At 40.6% G+C, this 26,408-nt stretch overlaps 1 protein-coding gene across 1 annotated transcript in view; it reads left to right on the top strand.

Moving 5' to 3' along the window:
- The window catches only part of MROH2B (maestro heat like repeat family member 2B), a 57,935-nt gene that overhangs the window by 14,411 nt on the left and 17,116 nt on the right, over positions 1-26,408 (top strand). Inside the window, 20 exon segments of the mRNA XM_089908810.1 lie at positions 302-414; positions 2,591-2,744; positions 2,891-2,931; positions 3,560-3,699; positions 4,270-4,315; positions 8,178-8,195; positions 8,197-8,286; positions 11,466-11,556; positions 11,559-11,581; positions 14,123-14,230; positions 14,781-14,905; positions 14,907-14,931; positions 17,232-17,258; positions 17,986-18,016; positions 18,019-18,104; positions 18,315-18,394; positions 23,281-23,416; positions 23,512-23,607; positions 23,866-23,955; positions 24,279-24,399. Coding sequence (XP_089764936.1) covers positions 302-414; positions 2,591-2,744; positions 2,891-2,931; positions 3,560-3,699; positions 4,270-4,315; positions 8,178-8,195; positions 8,197-8,286; positions 11,466-11,556; positions 11,559-11,581; positions 14,123-14,230; positions 14,781-14,905; positions 14,907-14,931; positions 17,232-17,258; positions 17,986-18,016; positions 18,019-18,104; positions 18,315-18,394; positions 23,281-23,416; positions 23,512-23,607; positions 23,866-23,955; positions 24,279-24,399 — 1,641 coding nt within the window.

The raw sequence follows: 26,408 nt of genomic DNA, 5'->3' as shown, positions 1-26,408 counted from the left end.
TTTTTGCCCCAGAGATAAAAAGGGGAAAGGCCTGAGGGAGAAAAGGAGTAACTGCAGTCCAAGGATCCTCACAAGGTTTGTTTTTCTGCTTCAGCCAGGGGTGTTTTTTTCTAGCCCATTCCTCCAAAGAGCACTTTATAACAGGATTAGATACTGGAGACCAAGACTGCTGGATTCCACAAGCCCTTTAAGTTGAGTGACTGCATCCTCCACCCCAGAGGCTAAGAACACCTCCAAGTAAGGTCAGAGGCGACCGACAGCAGGGATTATGAACAAGTCACCTATTTCATCTTTCTTAAAGAGAAACCAATAAAACCTAACTCCCAGGAGGCCAAAAAGGCAGAGAAATGTATCCAAGAAACAAGCCTGGAGGTCTTAAAAACCCTGGACCCACTGATCATTGGAATGCCTCAGGTAAGGGGTCTTTTGTCACCACTCATAGTTAATTTGATCACCTTTCTAAAGCTCTGAACATTTAGGAGTAAAGATACGAGTTGGTACTCCATGTGTCATCAGCTTTTTGATGCTCTGACTAGAGGAAGTATGTTGGGATGCTCAGTGCCAGCACATAATAGTTCCTCAAAAACAGGTGTAAAATTAGCTAAATAATCCTTTATATCTGGATGGCAAATGGCAGTTTATAAGCATCTTAATATATTATTTTTCTTCTTCCCCTGACATACTTAGACACATACTGTAAGTGGTGATTCTAACACAGTGAATGCTAAACTTTCCCCATTTATCTGGGAAGGTGTTAAAAGCACACACTCTCAGACCTCACTTGAGGCCTAATATAACCTGAACCTCAAGGGGAGGAGCCTTAGAATCTGCATTTTGCTTAAGCAAAACAACCTGGAAAAGGATTTAATGGCCAGAAATACATGGCACAGCCAGGAGACAATCAGAAGGCCAGTTTAAGGGGATCACAGGCTTTATCTAGGATGGTTTTTTAAGGTGTGGGTTTTGGATTACCAGGGCTATTTATTTAAAATGCACATTTTCAGGCCACGTGCCAGACCTAAATGAATCAGCGTATCTGGGCATGGGGCCCATAAATCTGCATGCAATATATTCCAACATTTCTGATGCATATTAAAGTTAGGGGAATTCTGATCTAGTAGTAAATGATGGAAGAGTAGTCTAAGGCCAGACTCTGAAGGGTCTGAAATGCCAAATTCCTTCCTTGTCCTTGATAAGCCAATGAAAATTTTAAGCAAAGGCTAAACATTTTAAATGATAACTGTAGGAAATCAGTGTGTTGACACTGATTTAAGAGTAGACACTGATTTTAGAGTAGACTAAGCACAAAGAGTCTATATATGAGATGAGATGAGATTCATAGGGACTGGAACTGGGTCATAATGGTAGGAAGGGCGTGAGAAATCTTACAATTTAAGAAAGACTAGGGAGCTTCCCTGGTGGCGCAGTGGTTGAGAGTCCGCCTGCCGATGCAGGGGACACCGGTTCGTGTCCCGGTCTGGGAAGATCTCACATGCCGCGGAGCAGCTCAGCCCGTGAGCCACGGCCGCTAAGCCTGCGCGTCCAGAGCCTGTGCTCCGCAACGGGAGAGGCCACAACAGTGAGAGGCCCGCATACCACACAAAAAAAGAAAGACTAGGCTTGGGACTTCCCTGGTGGCACAGTGGTTGAGAATCTGCCTGCCAATGCAGGGGACACGGGTTCGAGCCCTGGTCTGGGAAGATCCCACATGCCTCAGACCAACTAAGCCCATGCGCCACAACTACTGAGCCTGAGCTCTAGAACCCATGCTCCGCAACAAGAGAAGCCATTGCAGTGAGAAGCCCCCGCACCGCAACGAAGACCCAACACAGCCAAAAAATAAATAAGTAAAAAAATAAAATTGTTTTTTTAAAAAAAGAAAAGGATTAGGCTTAGGCTTGGTGATTAAATACAGATGCCAAGACAAAGGGAGGAATCCAAGTGGACACCTAAGTTTCCATTAGGTGATCAGCAGAAGATCAGCACCTGGGGACTTCCCTGGTGATCCAGTGGTTAGGACTCGGCGCTTTAACTGCGGGGGCCCTGTGTTCAATCCCTGGTAAAGGAACTAAGACTCCGCAAGCCATGTGGTATGGCCAAAAATAAATTAATTAATTAATTGAAAAAGAAGAAGGAGAAGATCAGCACCTGGAGCACAGCCAGCAGCAGCAGCGCAGTCGCCATCCATTCCCCATCATTCTCACTCTGGACAGTTCCACTCGAGTCTTGGAGTTTGGAGAAATATTTGGGGACATTTTTGGTTGTCATATTGACAAGGGGTTTAACGGCACTTGGTGAGTGGAGCCCAGCCCTCCCTGCAGTGACCCACAATGACGACTTGTCCTGTCCCAAATTCCAGCAGCAACCTCACGGAGAAACACTGACCAACACTCACTGCAAGTGGCACCTGAAAGTGAATGTGCTGTGCAGAGACTGTGTTTCATGATTTCATTTTGATTTGGCCTGAAGAGCAAAATAATAACACGGGAGAGAAAGTTTTCTAAATTAGAGGGAAACACACAGAGAGGACCAAAGAGGAATAATGAAAAAGAATAAGCAATCCTTGCATCTTGCCTTATGTTTTCCACAGGTGCTATGGCCAAGAATCCTGACTTTTGTGGTACCTGCAGAATATACGGGAACGCTGAAATACCTGTTTAATACCATCAGAATTCTGTTTATGGCAGAGAGGAAGAAGAATAATGCCAAGGAGTCAACAGCACTTGTCATCTCTACAGGAGCTGGTGTGTACATTCAAAAACAAAGCAAAACATTTCTCTTATGAGAGACTAGTTTCCGGAAAGGCTACAGGGCTTTGCTTGTAAACCCAAGCCCCATCTGATTTTTTCTAGGCCCCATAGCAGTAATGAAAATTGCTTTGTCTTTCTAGTGAAACTTCCTTCACCACAACAGCTACTGGCCAGACTTCTGGTGAGTGAGTTATGAAAAACCAATGTGGTATGAATTTAAACCAATATAGACAATTCAGCTCCAAATAAATGATAATAAAAATTACATAGATATTCCAAAACAAAAGAAACACTAAAATGGCATAATAAATGTTCTGCTATACTAATGACTCTGATGAAGGTTTATTATTCACAAGATTATGTTCTCACTCTGAAATGTTTGTTAAACTTCATTTATGATTTTTTAAATAAACATAGACTGGATCTGATCCATAAGAACCATTCAAACAAATTCCACATCTGTTGTTTAGATTTCTCTCTCTCTCTTTTTGGCCACATATGTGCTTGAGCACTATTTCCACATGCCCTTATTTAATTAATAGATATATCTAAGTGTTGGTATGTTTCATTTATTTTTGGTTGATGGTTTCCATATATTTTTACACCTTTATCCTCAGAATAAAATTGGGCAGATGGATTGTCTAAGTATTAGCTTTGATCTAGAATAAGTAAGAATAGACTGTGATGGTTTGTTAAAAGATTATCTAATGAAGGATTCAAGAGAATCCAGAACAGTGATAAAAAGGAAAAGGTAGGTGAGCCTTCTAAGTATCCCTGAGTTGATTAAAAATTTTTCTTCCTTCCTCCAGGTAATATCTATGCTCGCCAGTTTAGGGAAATTACGTGGGGTTGGTGCAACAGGACTTTTGAAGATATTGCCTGAGATAATTCACCCAAATTTGGTAGAGCTATGGAAAACACGCATACCTGAGCTCCTGCAGCCTCTGGAAGATACAAGGGAGTGGGATCAGGTCTTTATCCAAGGAGGCAAGAACACAAGGAAATGAGGCACCACTTCTATGTCTTAAGCCATTAATGTTCACATTAGGCAATAAAAACAATGAACTTGACATGCAAGGTAGACAGCTCTATTTTGTCCTGGACTCCTTATGTTCTATTTCTCTACCAAATACTTATATTGATATTTTAAGAGGACCAGGTGTGTTACATATTTAGCAGGAACTTTTACTTTTGCTCTGGTCTTTTTTTTGTATTTAGAGAAGTTCTCTTTTGGTATTGTTCTAAAAAGTTATTATTCATCCATGCTAGAATATTAAGATATGGTAATTCAGTAGTTACTGTTGAAATTGGCAAAAAGCCTGGATTTTTATCATGGATTGAAGACCCTCTGTCCAGCTGACTAGCAATTTAGAATTGCCAACATAGTAAATTTAATCTGAAATAACCATCCTGCATAGGGAGAAAGCCTGAAATGGAACAGTAGCAGTCAGTGCTGACCTGGATACTGGGCTGGGTTTTTTTTTTTTTTTTAGCACTTATTGCATCAATTTCTATTTCTAGGAAAGAACACTAGTATCGTGCTGTGGGAGACCATGCTGCTTCAGGTAAAGCTGGCTCCTAGACTAATTGTTGATCATGGGGTGATGAAATCACCAAAAGTTACCCATCTTTACGAAAAAGAATTAGATTCCAAAGGACAGGAAACAACATTTCCTTTTCTTGAGAAAATCACTGGACTGTTAGACATGATCATATAAGAATTTTACACTCTTTAAATCACAATTTGAACAATAATCTTTAGTCTTCAATTTGATTCAGAATTTAAGACAGTTCTGAAGGTATCACTTACTAATATTTTTCTTACTAATATTTTTTTCCGTCTTTCTTAAATCTTCTCTAATTTTCAGTTTTTTCCTCTCCTTGCAATTGCATTATTTCACCATTCATAAAAAGAAACAGAGATTAACATAATTTCCACTTCTTTGGTCCTAAATACAACTCCATCTCCTCCTCTATCTGCTTCTCACTATCTTTTTCCTGATGTCTAAACACCAAAAGGCCATGTTGTACCCCTTCTCCAGAAAAGAATCTTTCTCTCATCCATAACTTTTTGGACCTTGACAACCAAACAGTGCCACAGACAATGTCAAATCCCCAAAAGAGTAAATTGCAGACAGGAGTTGGACAGTGGCTTTACAGAGAGCATTTTGATTTCAGGAGCCCACAGGAGATCAAGAAACCCATGGGCAGGGAGCTTTTAATCCAGCAGAGTTTTGGTTCATAAGCCACCTATATACCTCTCACTGTTGTGGCCTCTCCCGTTGCAGAGCACAGGCTCCGAACACACAGGCTCAGCGGCCATGGCTCACGGGCCCAGCCGCGGTGGGATCCTCCTGGACCGGGGCACGAACCCGTGTCCCCTGCATTGGCCGGCGGACTCTCAACCACTGCGCCACCAGGGAAGCCCCTACATTCTTTTTTTTAACATTCTTTTCTGTTACAGTTTATCATAGGATATTGAATATAGTTCCCTGTGCTGTACAGTAGGGCCTCGTTGTTCATCCATTCTGTATATAAAAGCTTCCATCTGCTCACCCCGACCTCCCACTCCATCCCTCCCCCAAGCGCCACCTGCTTGGCAACAGCCAGTCTGTCCTCTATGTCTGTGATTCTGTTTCTGCTTCATAGATAGGTTCACTTGTGTCCTATTTTAGATTCCATACATAAGTGATATCATATGCTATTTGTCTTTCTCTTTCTGACTTCACTTAGTATGATCATCTCTAGTTGCATCCATGTTGCTGCAAATGGCATTATTTTGTTCCTTTTTATGGCTGAGTAATATTCCATTGTATATATGTACCGCATCTCCTTGATCCATTCCTCTGTTGATGGACGTTTAGGTCGCTTCCATGACCTCCCTATTGTAAATGGTGCTGCTATGAACATAGGGGTGCATGTATTTTTTTGAATTATAGTTTTGTCTGGATATATGCCCAGGAGTGGGATTGCTGGATCATACAGTAACTCTATTTTTTGTTTTCTGAGGAACCTCCATACTGTTTTCCATAGGGGCTGCACCAACTTACATTCCCACCAACAGTGTAGGAAGGGTCCCTTTTCTCCACACACTCTCTGGCATTTGTTATTTGTAGACTTTTGAATGATGGCCATTCTGACCAGCATAAGGCGGTACCTCATTGTAGTTTGTTTCTGGTTTTTTGTGGGGTTTTTCTGTATTTATTATAGAATAGGTAACTCTTTTATTTAGAGAAAGCTCAGGGTATTTTTAATGGTTTTTAAATTTATATTTAAAAAAATACCTGTCAAATGTTTTTGAAGAATTTGATTATAAAATTTGCTAGATTTTTAAAATATTTTAATTTTATTGGATTATAGCTGATTTACAATGTTGTGTTAGTTTCAGGTGTACAGCAAAGTGATTCAATTATACGTATACATATATTCATTCTTTTTTTAGATTCTTTTCTCATATAGGTTATCACAGAATATTGGGAAGAGTTCCCTGTGCTATACAGTAGGTCCGTGTCGGTCATCGATCTTAAATATAGTAGTGTGCGTGTGTTCATCCCAATCTCCTGATTTATCCCTCCCCCTCCCCCCCCAAATCCTTTGGTAACCATAAGTTTGTTTTTGATATATATAAGTCTGCTTTTGTAAATAAGTTCATTTGTACCTTTTTTTTAAATTAGATTCCACATATGAGTGATATCGTATGATATTTGTCTTTCTCTGTCTGACTTACTTCACTTAGTTTGATCATCTCTAGGTCCATCCATGTTGCTGCCAATGGCATTATTTCATTCTTTTGTATGGCTAAGTAATATTCCATTGTATATATGTACCACATCTTCTTGATCCATTTCTCTGTTGATGGACATTTAGGGTTGATTTGTATTTCTCTAATAATTAGCAGTGTTGAGCATCTTTTCATGTGAACTATGGCTTCTTTAAAATGTCAGATTTCAGTGACCTCTCCACAGCACCCCACCCCCAACACCCCCCTTCCAGAATCAGAATCTCTAGGTGGGGTACCTGCGAGCTCACAGGTTTTAATGATACCCACAGTGAATCTTATCCCATATGAGGTTTGAAAGCAACGGCTCTATGCTTCCTGGTCCTTAGCTCTTGGATCCACCTCTCCTCCTATATTCAGGCTTCTTTTATCTTCCCCTCCCTCTCTCAAAATTTTTATCTTATTTTCCCCTGCTACCATTTTTTTTTTCTTTTCTTTTTTAATTTTTTTTATTTTTAGCTGCATTGGGTCTTTGTTGCTGCGTGCGGGCTTTCTCTAGTTGCGGCAAGCGGGGGCTACTCTTTGTTGTGGTGCGCAGGCTTCTCATTGCAGTGGCTTCTCTTGTTACAGAGCACCAGCTCTAGGCGCACGGGTTTCAGTAATTGTGGCACATGGCCTCAGTAGTTGTGGCCCACAGGCTCTAGAGCACAGGCTCAGTAGTCATGGCGCACGGGCTTAGTTGCTCCGCAGCATGTGGGATCTTCCCTGACCAGGGCTTGAACCTGTGTCCCCTGCATTGGCAGGCGGATTCTTAACCACTGAGCCACCAGGGAAGCCACCCTGCTACCATTTTAAAATAACTGTTCTTACTAGGAAGGAAGGTTCTTTCTTGAGAAGCCTTGAGAACAGTTCTTTTCCTTCCTCCAATCTTGAGTATACTTCTTGGCTTCTTTTTCCAAACTGTCTGCATTTGCTTTCTTCCCTTATACTGCCAAGGTTGTACAATTTTTTTCTCTTCAAAGGATCCACTCAATGAGTTTCTATTAAGAAAATGAATACAAATATTTTCATTGGTTTTGACATTGTGTTCTTTCCAAGCTTAAGGTAGAGAAAACACAGGAGAAATTGTAGATTTTAGAAATTGCAAATGGATTTTGTCCTCCAAAAAGACAAAAACACCTTTTTGTGTACTGTTCAATGAAGAGGGACATGGGTTCAGACAACTGATTGCGGCTCTGGCTCAAAATAATTGATGAAATGAGGAATATTTCACGACTCGAGTTGAAGTTGGCAACTTGTGTTTGTATATCTAATTGGTTCTTCAAGGCATTTAATTCACTATTCCAAAAATGTCCCTCTTTCTTAGTATGGTGTAAAGCAAACTAACTTTGACAAATGGAGTTTTTTTCCAAATCTACCCAAACCTTGAAAGATGTTAACTTCAATTTTAAGTTTCAGATTGGATGAGTTTCTATTTTACGTTTTTTGGCAATTTTTATTCAAAAGGAAAAAGGAAGGCACTTACACGGAGTTACTTGCCCTTCCTGTGCATCTAATTCTTAATGGGAATTCGGAACACGTTGTTATGAGAAAAGGAATAATCCCATGTAATATATACTTTATGCTTTTAGAATACATTGTAACAAAAAAGCACCAAGAAAGCACATTAAACCGTCACATTAGTATCTGACTTTCACCTCCTACAACAGTTGCTCAAAGAGTCGTTATTGGAAGATCAATGACGTAGCCTGGACCATTCAACTGAGTCGGGATTTCAACCAGCAAATGGACAGTTACGGCAACACCTCTGTTGAGAAGGTTGGTTTTTTAGCTCAGAGACCTTAGCTTCTACTTTATGACCAAAAGGAGGAAGAAATGGTTAGAAAAATGCTCCCTTCTCTTCACCCTACATTTGACCAAAAGTTACAGGGCCACACCTATCTGCAAGGAAAACTGCCAAGTATAGTGCCTTCAAGATAAATACATGCCTAACTAAAATTCAGGGGTTCTGTTCTAGAGAAGGAAGAAAAATGGATACTGGAAGGCAAATAGCAGCCCCTACCATAGCACTAGTTTAATGCAGCTTATGCCTTGGTTTACATTGGGCCAGTCTTGTGAGTCTGGCTACGAGAAATAATCTACTACAATTTTTTAAAAACTTGAAAAAAAAGAATGCTCAAAGGCCACTTCTTTCATTCCTCTCTCTCCACATGACCTCTACCAAACCCTCCACATTGTAACCATCCATTCCAAATGGGGTTTGAATCCAGCTTCTGCTACTTACTGCTTATGTAGCTTTAAGTAAATTTTTTAACCTCTCTGGAGCCTCAGTATACTCACCAACAAAATGGAAATTTTATTTACCTCTGAGGATTGTAGTGTTATGAGGGTTCAATGAGATAAAGTATATAAAGTCCCAAGTGAAGTGCCTGGCACATGGCATGTGTTTAATAAAAAGTAGATGGTGGTTATCATTGTGGTTATATTATTCCTAATTTTTTTTTCCGAAAAAACATTTCCTAAGTCATTAAGTGTTCCCAGTATTAAGTGTCTCTTTCCCCAAATTCTTTATTAGCAACCTCTAACTCTTCCATGTAATTTTCAAACTTCCTCTCACTGACTGACTCTCTAATTTGGTACAGAGTACTGATTCTCCAAATTGGTCTATCCAGCCTGCAGACACACCCATCAGAAAAATTTGGTGAGCAATGACTCATCTTCTTATACACGAAGTAGCCTTGTGCATCTCATGTAGTACCATTCACCCAACAGCTTCCAAACCCACAAGATTAGTCCAAGATAATGGTTGTATGAGTAGGCAGAGCAATTCAAGCAATGAGCTGCTTAGATGGCTCTAAACCTTTACACTTAACACCAGAAAAGTAAGTGTACCAGCTAGCTTTAGAAGCATAACGAACTACCCCTGGTGGCTTAAAATAATACGCACCTAGTTAGCTTATAATTTTGCAAGTTGACAGTTTGAGTTGGGCTCAACTGGGCAGTCTTCTGATCTCAACCAGCCTCACTGCCGTGCACTGGGGATTGGCTGGTCTGGGATGATCTTAACTAGGACAGCTTTTTTCTGCTACTTGCAGTCCCTCATCCTCCAGCAGGCTAGCCCAGGCTTGCTCTCATGGTGGGGGCAATGAAGTATGCAATGTCTCCTGAGGTCTAAGCTCAGAAGGGGCATACTATTGCTTCTACCAATTCCATTGACAAAAGCAAGTCACAAGACCAGCCCAGATGCAAGGAATGGAGAAATAGAGTCGTCTTGATAGGAGCTGCAAACTCCCAAAGCAGGGAGGCGTGGATAGAGGTGGGATAGAAAGGTTATGGCTATTTTTGCAATCAATGACATTTTTTTCCCCAATTCTGGGTTTCTGATTTCTGGGATTCCTAGCCAAGTCCCCAAGTAAGAATGCACTATACATTGAATCTGACCAAATTCAGCAGAGAAGCAATAGATCAGCAGTACTGGGGGCCACTGAGGCTAGCTAGCCCTTCACACGTAAGTCACATTTCCTCCTGATCAAATAAATTTTTTCTCAGCACAAGACTTTTCCAGACTCTTTCCTGTCCTTCTCCCAAGATGGAGTTAAATAGACTCTAGCAGCTTTGACCCCAATTAATACTTACTCCAGTTCTGTAAACAGTTTTCCTCATTATGATTCCATGATCATGGGGGTCTTTTGCCTGGACAACCGAGAGTGAAGTGGCTGCTACCTCGTCAGATTCTTACTCTGGTTTTACTCTTACTCTGGTAGTTCTTCCACCTGTTTTATCACCTTAGGTCCCCCTCTCATCCCAAGTCAGACTAATGTGTACAATTTCTCCTGAATGTACTAATTTAACTTCATTTGTTACTACTAGATTTTCCTTTCCTCCTGTGCCATACATCCTTTCTGATCAATAATGACCACTCCATAGCTACAATCCTCGGAGCTCTGCAGGGTCCTTAGAGTGGACTTCCAACTGGCCACTTTACTCTCCTGTGTGTAACAAGATGGACAGTCTAAAGAGATGCCAATCTGGTATTATATAGCTATATATACACACATGTTCATATACCTATTTACATCCAGGAGTGTGCTATACTGTTCAAACACAAGCCACTGAGGGGCTGCCCCACACCTCCAGGCATAGCTCTACATCACACATGGCCTCTAACGAAAGATGACAGGAAGACACGACTTTCCTACTTGCCTTTTCTCCATCCCGACACTGCAGAAGTAACCAGGGTAGGGCTGGCATACATAATGAATCCAACATTCTCACCACCTGTAAGGGAGGTGGAAGCCACAGAATGATTCCCCACATGCTCCGCCTCCAGTGTTCCTCCGTGGGGTGCTTTCCCTCCCCAGTTTAGAGTTCCGTACTAAAGACACAATGCGTGTGTAAAAGTTCCTATGTGAATTTTCTTTTTCACTCCTAATACCATTCTGGCAGCACTTCTGGACAGACAACTCACTCTACTCCTGGGAGAGAGATAATAGTAGAGCACACAAAGTATTATTCTCAAAATTACTATACTCTAAATCTCCTAAACTATAAACTAAGCCAATATACTGTGGAGTTTGAGAATATCCGATGACATTATCTTCAAAATTACCCAATTTTATTGAGCATGTTAATGCAATGAGCACTTATTAGCTACCAGTGACTGTCCACTGGAAATAATAAGACCCTCTGCAACCAAGAACTGAAATTCTGAGCATAGAGATAAATAAGAAAATTAAAAATTACAGTAGAGAGTGAAAGGTATTATGATGGTGGAGCACATGGCATAGAGGAGAGCAGAAGAACACAGGTAGAGGACAGAGCCTTGGCGGGGTGTGGGGGGGAACGCTTTGAAGAGACAGTATAGGAAAGTACATGGTTAGTAAGCAGTCATAAGTTACCTCAATGTCTTTTCTTCAAATGATTGTTTTAACTCTTTGCATTTTTCATCAGTCTTGCTTTCCAACCTTTAACTGTGTTGCTTGTCCTTTGTTTTCCAGAAATTTCTTTGGAAAGCCTTGGGAACCACCTTAGCATCCTGCCAAGACACAGACTTTGTAAGCTCACAGATTAAGGAAGCTCTGGCTGCTCCCAACACCTGGGGGATCAACGCCAGGTGGGACCCCTTTCTTTCAATTTCCTCTCATGATAATGATAATGAATTCCTTCTGGAAAACCTCTTGACAGTTCTTATGTTAATGTCTTACTTATTCAGAATTATCCATGCATTCAAGAGAGTCCAACAGAATTATTCAGAAAAATGAAACTTCCTTATTTAAATATCAATGCTGCATTATCTAACCAGGTTTGTGAAAATATTGAAAAATGAATTTTAATCACTCACTTAACAAGAGTATTTTAAATATATTTTGACCTTGGCTTTATAACTTAAGAGTATGATTGTAAGTATCAAAATCATTAAACTTGTAAGCTGAAAGTAAGCTTATATACGATTGGTTTTCCACCTAGAGAAAATATAAGTATAACCTGGAGAGCTTTTGCAAAGTGTTTTTGCCTCTTCCCTACCATAGCCTAAGCTGGAGAGCATATGTGAATGTGGAAGAAAAAGGAGGATGTCTGTTAAAAAAAATACAAAAACAAAAATCAAAACTCTGCAAGGCTAATAAAGACCAGCTAGTAAAAACTAAATTTTCATAGTCTGTCTTGTTATATACTCTTCTCAGAAATTCTCAGATGTTTAGGGTCCTTTCCCCATCATAAATGGCTAGAAACCACTAGACTTACCGAACTTTTCAAACTGTTCCTTCTCAGATATTCAGTCATCACATTTCTCATTGGCATTATTCCTAGCACCATTTTTCCCATCCTAATTGCCCTTTTAGTTCTGCTCTAGGCTAGGAAACAATGTCAGTTTATTTCAGATATAAGCATACAATATGGCCGTCATTCAACGTCTGAGGGGTTCACAAACTTTAAAAGATGAACTTTGTGACATCCATTTGAGCTTCTCAAATTCCTCTCTTACTTAACTTTACTTCAAGTTCTTGAGTGTGTCCCACACACTCAAGTCACTTAGTGAATGAACTCTGGATGGGTAAGGTGTTTAACGCGTAACTTTCTTAGTCTCACTGAGCCTGCTGGCCTTCCATCTCCCGAGCATGACTCTCTCCCTCAGGTGACACCTGAGCTCTGATTCTGATGTCAGACTAGCTGGATTCAAATCTTGCCTCTACAACATGCTACCTACATCCCTCAGGTTCTTCCAAGTAAAATAAGGGAAAATAGAACCCTTCTCAAAGTTCTTATTCATGGAGAGTGCTTAGTGAACAGTTTTAGGAGAAGAGAGCTGAGGTTGCAACTGTGAGGAACTGGAGAGAGAAAATGGACTCAGGGAAAGATGAAGGACATCTGTGCAGATTTGAGGGCCCCATTGGGGGTTGAAATCATCTTCTACTGGCACCTATTTTCTCCGTGGGGTCACTTATTTTTCCAGTAGCCTCCTGCAGATGAGGTGTAGGGATAGGTGATCGGCAAATGGGGAGTCAGATTTATCCAGGGCTTTGCCAGACTTACGTGATAGAAAGACAGTGGGACATAGGTGGAAAAGTAGGGGAAGGAGTTAAGACATTAGGAAGATGGGTTGGGAGAGGAGAAACACAGAGCACTGTGGCGTGACAGGACCCAGAGGCTGAAAGACACAGGTTTATATCTTAGGCCATGACCAAGGAACACAGAGACATCAGGCACAGCCTTTAAAGATCTCTTCCAAGCATCTTCTGATAATGGAGAGTATGTGGCCTGGTATCTGAGGACTAAGAACAGTGCTGGTTGAGACCTTGGTGACAGTGGTCATGGTGGTTCTAGCCGGGTTATGCAATCGGATGAAATGTAACAGGACTCATAAACAAACTGCCATGAAGGTACAGTGGTGAAGTGAGCCTCGAGCAAGAGAGGTGGGAAGAATGTGGGCAAGGGGGGAATATGACCACAGAGCATGAAACAGGAGCTACCAGCTTTCAACATTTTAGCCACTTGAGATATAGTAAGCGTTCAGCAGGAGAGGGATCCTATAGAAATGACAGTCAACTCTAGCTCAAAAAAACCTCCACTGGCTTCCCACTAGTCTAAGATTAGAAATCCAAATTACTGGCTGTGGCCTGAAAGGCCCTACCCAGACCAACCCCCACTTCCTCTCTCACCTCATCCTGTACTTCCCCTTGATTGTTCCTTCTGCCCTCCTCGATGGACCTCAGGGCCTTTGCACTTACTCTATCTGTTTAGAATTCTGCTTCCCAGGTAGTCCAATGGCTCAGTCTCTTGCTTATTTCAGGACTCTTCTCCATGTCACCCTTGTATTGAGGCCTTCTCTGGGCACCCTATTTATATTGCCAACTCCCCCCAGTGTGCAGCTTCTACTCTTTTTTTTTTTTTTGCTTTTCTTATCTCCATAGCACTTATCACCTTCTGACATACTATACATTTACATTTACATGCTTACCAAATGTATGTGTTCACTTTATGTCACTTCTCAGTCACTTCCCCTGGCTGCACACTCAAAAGGTTGGGGAGTTTGATGTGTTTTGTTCAATCCTGTATCCCCTGCACCTAGAAGAGTTCCTGACACATAATGGGTGCTCAGTATATATTTGTTGAATAGATGAATAAACTCAAAATGCCCTATCTCTTCTGATTTTAGGGAATAACATCTATCTTAGGATACTGTGCCAAGAACCACTTTGAAATTGTTTTAAAAGTTCTTAAAACATTCCAAGATCGGGAAAAGTTTTTCATGAATCGATGCAAGGTAAAAAGAAGAATTTTCTCCTCCAAAGCCCTTGGTCATTGCAAAGGCAAATGACACTGACTGCTTCAGTGAATATCCTTTCTCCATATTATACCTGCTCCCGGCCCCAGGTCTTTATTCCAGGTCAGAACTGTCTGAACCCAGGCCCTGAAGAATGACCAGCTAGGTAACAAGTCTCCTCCACTTTCTGTCACTAATGATGACCTGGGAGGCCCTAAGGAGCTCCGTGTGTGCCTAGGTTTGTCCCAGCTGCTCAGGCCTCATGGAGAGTTTCCATTGTGTACACTCTGCTTCCCCTAAAGGAGAAGAATTTAATGAGTAAAAATTAATGCAAGCCTTCTCACAGGTACCTCTCTTAACGCCTGATAGATCCACAACACCGTCCTGTGTGTTTAAATTTATATAGGCAAGAGTGTCAGCTTTAGACTAATTGTAATAATCTCAGTCCCATTTCTTAACTCCCTAGTGGCCCATAGAATTAAGAAAAAATATGAGAGAAAAAGAAACTCCTTCAGTCATATTTTTTATGTCTCTCTTTCCTCCTGTTCAGGGTATTTTCTCTGGGAAAAAGAGCCTGACCAAGACTGACGTCATGGTAATCTATGGAGCCATGGCCCTCCATGCTCCCAAGAGGCAGCTCCTCCCCAGGCTTGATCAAGACATTGCATCCCAAGTCATTTCTTTATGGCCAGTGCTCTCAGGTAACAACCAACACAGGGCCACCTCGATTTCCAAGGCTGGGGTTCCCAAAACTTGGAGGGACTCAGCTCTTGGAAATCTTCATGCTCAAAGGACACAGACCAAAGGCAAGATAGGGTATGGTATAGTATGTTTGGAGGATGAGAACTTACGGAAAGAGAACATTTTATTATGAAACAGAGTTGAGTGATTTGTTTCTTTCTTAAGACCTTGGGCAGTTCACATACCACCACTCCCGCATTGCCTTCCTAGACCAGTTGTACCCACCATGATCTCACCCTCATTTAAACTTAAAGCAGTGACTCCTGTACTACTTTAGGGCAGCTGGCTTATTACTTCCCTGTAATAGTCTCTGATGAGTTGCTAATGGTAGCTGTTTAACCTTTTATAGGGTAATACTTATAAGCCATCTAAAAGAGTGTCTCACAAACAGTAAGAGCCATTTATGTATTTTTAAGTGAATAAAATGCATCACTTGTCAATCTACTCAATCCACCTCAAGTTGTACTAATTTCCCACTCCACCATCATCCCAGCCACGCTGACCATCCCTGACACTCCTCAACATGCCAAGGATGCTTCTGCCTCGGAACCACAAAACCGAGTTGGAATTCATCCAATCATTTCTGTCCCCCATAGCACTTTTTGTATCTTTAATAAAATGCTTTCTACAGGTTGTCAGTTCAGCCATTTTGCTGATTTAGTACCAAGTCAGCCACCTAAGACCCACCTAGCAATCAAGTTTAAAATATGGCTTCCCAGAGTCATTATCCAGGGAGGTTGCCTCAGTAAGTCTGGGGTGGGGTCTGCCATTTGTATTTTTTAAAGGTTTATGAATGATTCTTATTCACAGCCAGGTTTAGGGGTTTTCGTTGATTACCTGCACATCTGCTTCTCCATTAGATTGACAGCACCTTGATGTTAGGTATTGTACACTATGTTCCTTTATCTCCTCTTCTGTGTCCTCCACAAACCACCTATTTGATAAATCTGTGCTCTTGACATTTATTCATGTGTGTAGGTGAGAAGAATGGACTCATAGGGAGCTCACGGTATTGTAGATAAAGGTACATGCTAGTGGAAGGATGTAGGGCAGTGATCCTCACACCTCAGCTGCATGAGAATTACCTGGAAAGCCTGTTAAAAATGGAGATCCCTAATGAATCAGTCTTCAGGGATGGATCACTGAATCTGTAATTTTAACACCTTCCTCAAAAAGTGATTCTGACATACCCAAAATTTGATAAGCAATGATGAGAACTGAAAACAAAATTTTCAAAGATGTTTTATGTTACATTAATATTTAGTCCATCATTGAGGAAAATTATTATAAAAATAAAAAAGGAAAGAGACAAAGATGTTTCAGATAAAGATCACTGGACACTTTGAGGTCAGTTCTGCTATAAGGCAACATTTGCACAAGATAGTACCAGAAAAACCACAGGGATTATGGGGGAAATGGGGTGAGGGGAACAACATTCAAAAATACCCCATCAATGACACATTAAAAAAAAAACGGAATTAAATTTTCAAAAGTAATTTAAAAAACATTTAGGAAATATATAAATACTACCAAGGAATGACGGCACGTTTCCTTGAAAAACACCTGAAGTCAGCTGTGCAATTTATGAGCTACTATGAAATGGTGGTGGGAAAGAGGGTTATCTGAAATCTGACAAACAGCTGTAATGCCAGATTTGAATTAGAGCAGCTCATCACACCCAGTAAACGAAGGCAGCTGACGGATATTCGAGGTATGTGCACAAGTCTTCCTATGCGGCTCAGTTCAACTGTTGCACCTTTTTGCTCTCACGGACAAAACTGTTCATAAGCAAACTCAAAATTCAGAATATGCTAAAAGTATTCCCTCATGTATCAATTTCGTTGAAACAAATTTGCATTTTCAACACAGGCGTGGTCACAGAACTAACTATATCTCAATTCCAAAGTCAGCTGCCCTATTAACTTTCATTTTATAACTTTTCACCACTTTTTCTGCCAAGAGCTTTAATACCCTTTTTCTTACCAAAGTCTGATAGAGCCTCTTTAAAATGAGAAGGCTGAAGCCCAAAGGCTTGACATCTTTATGCTGCTTTCTGTAGTTTAGTCATGATTCACCCAGGGCAAAGAATCTACCAGTGTACAGGGTCTCCCTTTGAAACTGGGAGAGGGAGGCAACAGCTCCCACCAGTTGGAAGGACTCGGCACTGTTGTCCTTCAGGTTGATGGGTCGGTCTTTTTGTTGGGATGAGGGAACTCTAACTGCTGCTCTGGTGTCTGCTTCTGCCTTTGATTTTTTTCAGGTTCTGGGCATGGCTGTGATGAACAAAGTATGCAGCATATGTGATATATTTGAATACCTGTGTTTGAGTATAAATATATCTGAATACAAATTATGCTCTGTGGAAGTACAGTAAGCATAAATGTTCTCTTGATTTGATTCCACAGGAAAAGATCCCAAAATATAACTAATTAATCCAGTTCTGAAGCCAGGAACCCTGAACCTAATTTAAGACAGAACAAGGAGCTGTATTTGGTTCTAGGTGGTTTGGAAGTTAGACTGTAAACTAGAACACTGTTCTTAGAACTGTGGGTTGTAAACCACCAGTAGATCATGAAATCAATTTAATATATCTAATAGATCAAAACCAGCAAAATGTTTGTAATGAAATAAAAGAGAAATAGAAGAGTACATTGCACATAGCAATAATAAATATCATAAAACTTTTATTTCAGTTATGTATTTTATATATATATATTCACTATATTGTGCATGTAAGTACTGGGTAGAATTGTAAACTGTTCCCTATTTTGATTTCTGATCAAAAATGTTTGAAAGCCACTGCTCTAGAGAAACCTCAGTTTATGATGGGAGCTGGAGGGGCTGGAGATTGACCTTAGTTTCTCAACTTCCCTGCAACTTGGATCCGAGACTAAGGTGGAGATGGCAAAAGGAGCAGAGTGTCACTCCTGTCTGGGCACATATTTCAACCCTATTTGTAGAACCGGGTGTGGTGCCTAAGACCCTGGCTTGCACTGTGAGTCATTTTGCTTTAGGACATGGATCTGCAGATAAGTTTTATAAGAAGTATACGGAAACTGGCATTGCTGTCCAAGATGCTGAGGATGAGAAGTTCAAGTTTTCCTACAAGGAGGTGCTGCTGAGTTACATGCTGGTGAGTGTGCAGGGAGGACATGGGCAAAACCCTGAGAAGTTCATTACCAAGAGTGCAGGTAATGGGTAAAACTCGCCAGTCCGGAAGAACAGACCTTGGGCGTATTTCCGCCTGAGGGTGCCCAACGGTCCAATGAGGTTTCCACCTCTTTGTGTCTAGAAACTCCCCTGGTCCTTCCTGAGACAGTTTACCTCCTTTTCTGTGTTGCAGGACTTCATCAGGGATGAGCCCCTGGATTCCTTGGCTAGCCCTGTTCGGTGGAAAGTCTTAATTGCCATCAGATACCTCAGGTAGAGAATTTTTTGTTTGTTCTCATTGAAAAAATATTTCCTCCCCCATATCCTCATTCTGATCAACTGACTTATCGATCTGTGCAGACTCTAGTGCACGGATCAAACATGAACACAGTTCATCAACAGGTTATTTCAAATGGGGGCTTTTTCTCTTTCCAGAGTGACAGAATTGACTGAGAGCCTGATCATTTGTTGACTCACAGGGACTAACGGAGCTGCTTACAAGAGTCAGACTTATTGATATATGAGGACTGAAACTTCTGTGCAAAAATAATTTATCTTGGCCTGTAGGCAAATTTTAATCGTCCCATTAGAAATATATGAAACCCTTAATCACATCCTAGTTTGGTTAGCAGCAATAAGCCTGAAGAAGATAATAATTTTAAGCACGTTTTTAAAATAATATTTTTCCCCTGCAGTAAAAGAAATAGAAGTTCACTGTTAAAACCTGGAAACTATAGAAAGTTTTTAAAAATAATAAAAATCATCCCAATCCTCCCCCCTTTATTATCAACATTTTGGTATATTTCCAGGTCTTTATTTCTAGTCTTCCATGTTGGTTACAGAGTTGAGATTCTACTCTGCATATGACTTTTTATCCTGTTTTTTTTTTTCTCACCTCATCTTACATATTCCCATGTTATTACCAACTCTTCACAGACATCAGTCATTTTTTATTAATTTTTTTAATTTTTGATTGTGGTAAAGTATACATGTTTATCATCTGAGCCATTTTTAAGTGTACAGTTCGGTGTGTTAAGTACTTTTACATTGTTGTGCAAAGCAATCTCCAGAACTCTTTTCATCTTGCAAAACTGAAGCTCTGTACCCGTTAAACAACTCTTCATTCCCTCCTTCCACCAGCCCTGGCAGCTACCATTCTACTTTCTGTCTCTGTGAATTTTATACTTTAGGTAACTCATATAAGTGGCATCATACAGTATTTATCTTTTGACACCTGGCTTATTTCCCTTAGAACAATGTCTTCAAGGTCCATCCATGTTGTAGCATGAATCAGAATATCATTCCTTTTTTAAGGCTGAACAATATTCCATTCTACGTGTATACCATATTTTGTTAATCCATTCATCTGTTGGACATTCATCTGATGGGTGTTTTTCACATTTCGGCTATTGTAAATAATGCTGCTATGAACATGGGTGCACAGATATTTCTTCCAGACCCTGCTTTTAATTATTTGGGGTATATATCCATAAGTAGGCCTGCTGGATCATATGTCAAGCCTATTTTTATCTTTAGAGTAACCACCATACTGTTTTCTCTGGCAGTGACACTATTTTACATTCCCACCAGCAGTGCACAAGGGTTCTAATTTTTCTGTATCCTTGCCATCACTTTGTTATTTTGTTTGTTTGTTTTTACAGTAGCCATCCTAATGGGTGTGAGATGGTATCTCATTGTGGCTTTGAGTTGCCGTTCCCTAATGATTAATGACTTCGAGCCTCTTTTCATAGCCTTACTGCCTATTTGTATATCTTCTTTGGAAAAATGTCTGTTCAATCCTTTGTCCTTTTTTTTTTTTGGTTCTTTCTTTTTGTTGTTGTTGAGTTGTAGGAGTTATTTATGTATTTTATATTCTTTCTATTCTCTATAAGGTTATTAACCCCTTATTAGATATATGATTTGCAAATATCTTCTCTCATTCCATAGGTTGTCTTTTACTCTAAATTGTGTTCTTGATGCACAGAAGTTTTTAATTTTGATGTAGGCCCATTTGTGTATTTGTACTTTCATCATCTGTGCTTTTAGTGTCATATCCAAGAAATCATTGCCAAATCCAATATCATTCCCCTCTGAATGGTCTTGGAACCCTTCTTGGAAATCATCTGACCATATATACTAGAGTTTGTTTCTGGGCTGTCTATTGTATTCCATTGGTCTGTATGTCTGTTTATTTATGCCAGTACTATACTGGTTTGATTGCTGTGGTTGTGTAATACGTTTTGAAACCAGGAAGTGTGAGATCTCCAACTTTGTTCTTTTTCAAGATTGTTTTGGCTACTTGGGGTCACTTGAGATTCCATGTGAGTTTTAGGATGGATTTTTCTATTTCTTCAAAAAGTGTCATTGGGATTCTGATAGGAATTCCATTAAATCTGTAGACTGCTTTGTATGGACATCTTAACAATAATAAATACTCAAATCCAAGGACATGGAATGTCTTTCTCTTTATTTGTGTCTTCTTTAATTTCCTTCAGCAACATTTTGTGGTTTTCAGTGTACAAGTCTTTCACCTTCTTGGTTATTCCTAAGTATTTTATTCTTTCTGATGTTATTGTAAATGGAATTGTTAATTTCTTTTTTTGATGGTTCATTGTTTAAGTGTATAAAAATGCAACTGATATTTGTGTGTTGATTTTGTATTCTGCAACTTTTTTTGTGTGTGTGTGGCTGCGTTGGGTTTTTGTTGCTGTGCATGGGCTTTCTCTAGTTGCGGCAAGCGGCGGCTATTCTTTGTTGCGGTATACAGGTTTCTCACTGCAGTGGCTTCTCTTGTTGCAGAGAACGGGCACTAGGCACATAGGCTTCAATAGTTGCAGCACATGGGCTCAGTAGTTGTGGCACTCAGGCCCTAAAGCACAGGCTCAGTAGTTGTGGCACACAGGCTTAGTTGCTCCACGGCATGTGGGATCTTCCCAGACCAGGGCTTGAACCCATGTCCCCTGCATTCGCAGGAGGATTCTTAACCACTGAGCCACCAGGAAAGTCTCTGTATTCTGCAACTTTGATGAATTTGCTTATTAGTTTTAATATTTTTTGTAGATTCTTTAGGATTGTCTATGTATAAGATCATGTCATCTGCAAACAGAGATAATTTACTTCACCTTTCCAATCTGGATGCCCTTATTTATTTTTCTTATCTAATTGCTCTGGCTGGAACTTCCAGTATTACGTTAAATAGAAGTGGCATCTTTGTCTTGTTCCTGATCTTAGAGGGAAAGTTTTCAGTCTTTCACCATTGTGCATGATGTTAGCTGTAGGCTTTTCATATGTGGCATTTATTATGTTAAGGTAAAAAACATCATTTTTAATGGCTACCTAATATCTTGGTACATAGATATGCCTCATATTGTTACATTTAATTATTAATCAACCTCCTATTGCCACATTTATTTCTTGTTTTTAAAAACTATAAGTAATACTTTGGTGAACACCCTTGTGCAAAAAGTGTTCTCTGAACTTCTAATTACAGAAGTTGACAATTCATTTCAATAAATATTATTGAGTTGCATCCATGTATCAGACACTGAGCTAGGTTCTAAAAGGACAATGTCGAACAAAATACAGCCTTGCTCTGAAGGAGTTTTAGTCAGCTAGGGGAAATAAATGCAAAACACATTCACATAATTTCTCTAAAACTCGATAAGAAGCAAAATAAGGGAAGGCACAAGTTGCCATGTTTACAAAGATGAGGGAGGTTTAAAGAAAGTGCAAATAAATCTTGAAGATCAATTAAGAATTAACCAGGCTCCAGAACAGTATTGTCAAGTAGAAATAAAGTATAATACAAGTTACATATGTCAGTTAAAATTTTCTAGTAGCCACTTTTAAACATGTAAAAAGAAACAAGTTAAATTAATTTTAATAATTAATTTTAATCTAATATATTCAGTATATTATTTCAAGTATTTAAAATAAAGAAGTAATAAGATAATTTACATGATTTTCATACTAAATCTTCAAAATCCAGTGTGTTTTACAATTACAGCCTATTTTAAATCAAACCAGCCACAACTCAAGTGTTCAATAGCCACATGTTGCTAATGGCTATCCTCACATGGACAGGACACCTGTAGAACTTGCAAACTAATCTCTAATGGCAGAAAGCAAATCAGTGGTTGCCTTGGGCCAGGGTAGAGAAAGAGACAAGCTGCAAAGAAGCATGAGGAAAAATTGGGGGATGATAACAATGTTCTATATTGATTATAGTGGTGGTTCCATGAGTATGAAACTCATTTGATTGCACACTTTAATGGATGCAGCTGGTTGTGCATAAATTATAGCTCAATAAGTTTTTTTAAACAGCCAGCCAGACGGTAAGGATGAGAAGATTGTTCAGCATCTATCAACACATTTAACACTCAATAGAGTTGTCCCAGCTGTTACTGACTTTTATTCTCCAGTGAGAGAACCAATTTCACCTTTCTCTGAGAGTGTCATCATTTTTAACTTCTTTGTTAATTTGGTTGCTGACAAGTGGTATTGTATTGTCTTAATTTACACTTATTTAATAACAAATGGAGTTTTTCATGTTTATTGAACATTTACATTTTTCCAAGTTTGTTTATATCCTCGTAATGTCTATACTATATGTCAGAAAGAAAGAAAGAGAGAGAGGAAGGAAAGAAAGGAACAAAAGAAGGAAGATTCCATTATCATTTATTCACTTGTGCATTTATAAGAACCTATAGCATGTGTGACATTACATATAACATGAGAGGACATATGAAATTTATAAAACTCACTGCTCCAAACTTAGAATCAATCTCTCTCTCTCTCTCTCTCTCTCTCTCTCACACACACACACACACACACACGCACACACAGTCAAGTGCTGAAGAAAACAAGTAGATTAATGTTAGATCATATAGTAAAGGGTAAAGTAATGCAAAGCAAGTGATGGTTTGTTTATCACTCTAATAAATTAGACCCGAAGCGTGTGGACTATGCCCACTGCTACAGTCTGGTTCTATGTCCCCAATCTCTCTCTACTTCCATCACCACCTCCCTCAACATCCCAGCCCATCAGAAATGTACCTGACCCCTTCAGTCCCTTCAGACTGGCAGTTCTTGGGAATTCTACTGGGTTATGTTTTGTTTGTCAACATAATATCCACTCCTCCCTGTGGTTCTCGTTTCAGTAAACTGAAACCTCAGCTCTCACTGAATGACCATCTTAATATTCTTGAGGAGAACATCCGGAAGCTGCTGCCCCTTCCACCTCTGGAAAAACTCAAAAATGAGGGCAAGACAGACAAGGACACGGAGCACATTCATGTACGAGGGGGTGAGGCCCGAGGGGAGTGCAGAGTGGAGTAGAATGAATGAACTTGCTCCCCTCGGCTTGACCCTCGCACTCACTTTGATTTCAGTTTCTCTACGAACGATCCATGGATGCTCTGGGGAAGCTGCTGAGGACCATGATGTGGGATAACGTGAAAGCAGAGGACTGTCAAGAAATGGTCAATGTGAGTAGGGCCACTGCTCAAACTGACTCCCATAGTCCCTAATCGGTGCTCCAAGGCACCCTCCAAACTCTGCCTCATCCTTGTCACAGGGACTCGTCCAGCCCAACCCACGTGGCCCACCATGTAGGGCCAGCCCACTTAAAAAGGGTTTGTGGGGAGGCCAGCACGCCGTTCCGGAGGAGGCAGAGCAAGAGCGAGAGAACGAGAGCGAATGAATACGAGGATACTAAGGAAAGACTTCTACTTTTTGACCAACAGCTTCTCCGAATGTGGTTTGTTTCACAAAAAGAGTGGGAAAGGGAAAGAGCCTTCCAGATCACCGCGAAAGCGCTGACAAATGATATTGAGGTAAGGAAGCCCCTAAAATGGATGGATGGCATTGCTTTGCTAACAGCAGGGACCCCTGAGGCCGCTGGAATCCAAAACTCGTGCGTGACGGATCTCCAGTCCCGGGTGGGGTCTTTCCGGAGAACCACCAGCGAGGTCTGTCCTAACCCAGAGCGTCTTTGCTCGCTTGCTCGCTTACTTGACCACCGCCCTTAAAGTCTGAGATTCCATTCTATTCTAAGGGCCTGCATGGAAGGAACAAGGGACTTAATATCCAGTGTTGGGACTATCCTGGGACATCGCCAAGCCACCCCGTCACCTTGGGGTCCCCCTTTGTCCTGCAGGCACCAGAGAACTTTAAAATCGGCTCACTCCTCGGCCTCCTGGTTCCTCAATCCTGTGACACCCTGCCCTCCATCCGCCAGGCGGCTGCTAGCTCAGCTATTGGTCTGTTCTGCATAAAAGGTGAGGGAAGGATGTGAAACCCACAGATGCAGAGAAGATACCTGTTTTCTTTCGTTCTCAGCTTTTCTCGTCGTCCATCTATATCTCTCTCCTTCCTCCTCTCTTTCTCTTTCTCCTCCCCCAGTTCAGCCATTTCTGAGTTCTGATACCTTAATTATGTCACACAATTTGTCTCTCTTTTAGATCCTTTTTCCTCAGTGGCTCTGCCTTCTGGTTTTTTAAAATAAAGATAATAACACCAGAGCATGATAAAGAGTCATTAAAGCAGGTAAAATGTTTTGAGAGAGTCCGATTTAAATCACACAGCAATTGGGCATATTAGCAAAGCTTTCTCTATCACACGGCTTTCTTCCAGAGGAAATTGCACTATTATTATGGTGCTAAAGTGCCTTTCAGAGTTTCCTAAGAGAGATAACTTTGTGGAGGTTTTTCCAGCTTGCATAGCTGGACCTCTGTCTGCTCTGCCAGGACACGTGAGTAACTGTCAATGTCAGGAAATATAAGGAATTTTAAAACATCAGTCTCAGGCTGAAACCAACACTCAGGGCTTCCTGATTAAATCCAGGTTAAATAAGCAGGTGTTTCGCTGAGCTGGGCCCTGCATCGTATGCACAGTTCTCTGCAGACCAGGTGCAGCCAGGAACACTCAGCCAGGTTGACTGCAGCTCATGCCCACCCTCGGCTCTTCATTCTCTTAGGTACTCGGTAAACATTTCTTGAGTGACTTTTCATGTGTCAGGCACTGTTCTGATGCTGGAAGCACAGAGATATTATAATTCTAAGATTCGCATAAGAAAAGTATGTTAGGTTTGCTGTGCAAAAGCTTTTGAGCCAAAAGGTGGAATTTGGTTGGGGGCAGAGGGTAGAGTTAGTCAAAAAGGCCAAACTATTCAACAGAGCCCGAATAGGTCTCTTGGGCTATGGGACAGTCCCTTGGGATATGGGAAGATAATTCATGAAGGGTATATGCTTTTACCAAAGCCAGGAAAAAAAAAATGAATTAAGCAAGTGATAACTAAAGGACCATTTTAATAAGAGAAGAAATGTGCCAGAGGGGGACCTCATAGGAAGAAAGGAATTAGAATTCTATTATTGTTCTACCCATTCTCCCTTTAGTGTCCTTTATTTTCCTGAAACATGCAAAGTTCAGGTCCTTAAATATTCTTTGTTAACAAGAAATCCCATACTTCATTATTCACGTTAACTCTTTTTCTTGGTTGACCAAATAAATATGGTAGAGAGAGAGAAAAACGATGATTATTTTTTTTACTAGATACAAGTAACTAGTGCGACACTAAATTAAATACCCATTTAATACTCATGGGTGTTGTTCAGTCAGTTGTTAAAGCAGATGAGGGATCTAAGGTTAAGAAATTTACCAGTTGCTTGGACAATTGAAAGCAGCGGAGCTGGACTTTGAGCCCAGGTCGTCTGCCCATTGGCTAGGCTGCCTTCCAGAGTGGTTCAGGTGTGAGTTTCCACAATTACTATACTCCATTCAAACAACAAACAGAATATCATTACCGTTTAGGTCTGCATTTACAAATTGGTATCAACAGTCACTTAACACAGCTGCTGATGTTCCTATTACAATGGTTGCCTTACCATTTCCTCCAAAGTGGCTCAGTGCAGAATGGAGCTCCAACAGAGACAGCAGTATAGCAGAGCAGTAAGAGCCTGGGCATTGGTGTCAGACCAGGGTTCAGGTTCCAGCTCTCCTATCTTTACTAACTGCGTGATCCAGCCAAATGGCTTTACACCTCTCTGCCTCAGCTTTCTCAACTGCAAATAACCTCAGATCATTTTTAGGAGCAATGAGATCATTACGTGCAGAGTATTTAGCATGCTGCTGGCATGCAGAAACTACTCAATCAGTGTTTGATCTTATGCTCACCACCTAATCAGACAGGCTTTAGTGGGTTTGTTAAAGGCATCCAGCAGCTGAATTAGTGTCACATCAAAATACAGACAGCTTCTTCAACCCCTGTCAGCTCTTTGAACTCCTATGT

Source organism: Delphinapterus leucas, chromosome 3 (genome assembly GCF_059928025.1).
Source record: "Delphinapterus leucas isolate spDelLeu-1000000601 "Yukka" chromosome 3, BTC_Dleu_Yukka2, whole genome shotgun sequence".
Classification (NCBI taxonomy): Eukaryota; Metazoa; Chordata; class Mammalia; order Artiodactyla; family Monodontidae; genus Delphinapterus; species Delphinapterus leucas.
Note: the sequence above shows the minus strand (reverse complement) of the source record. Positions and strands in the feature narration are given on the sequence as shown.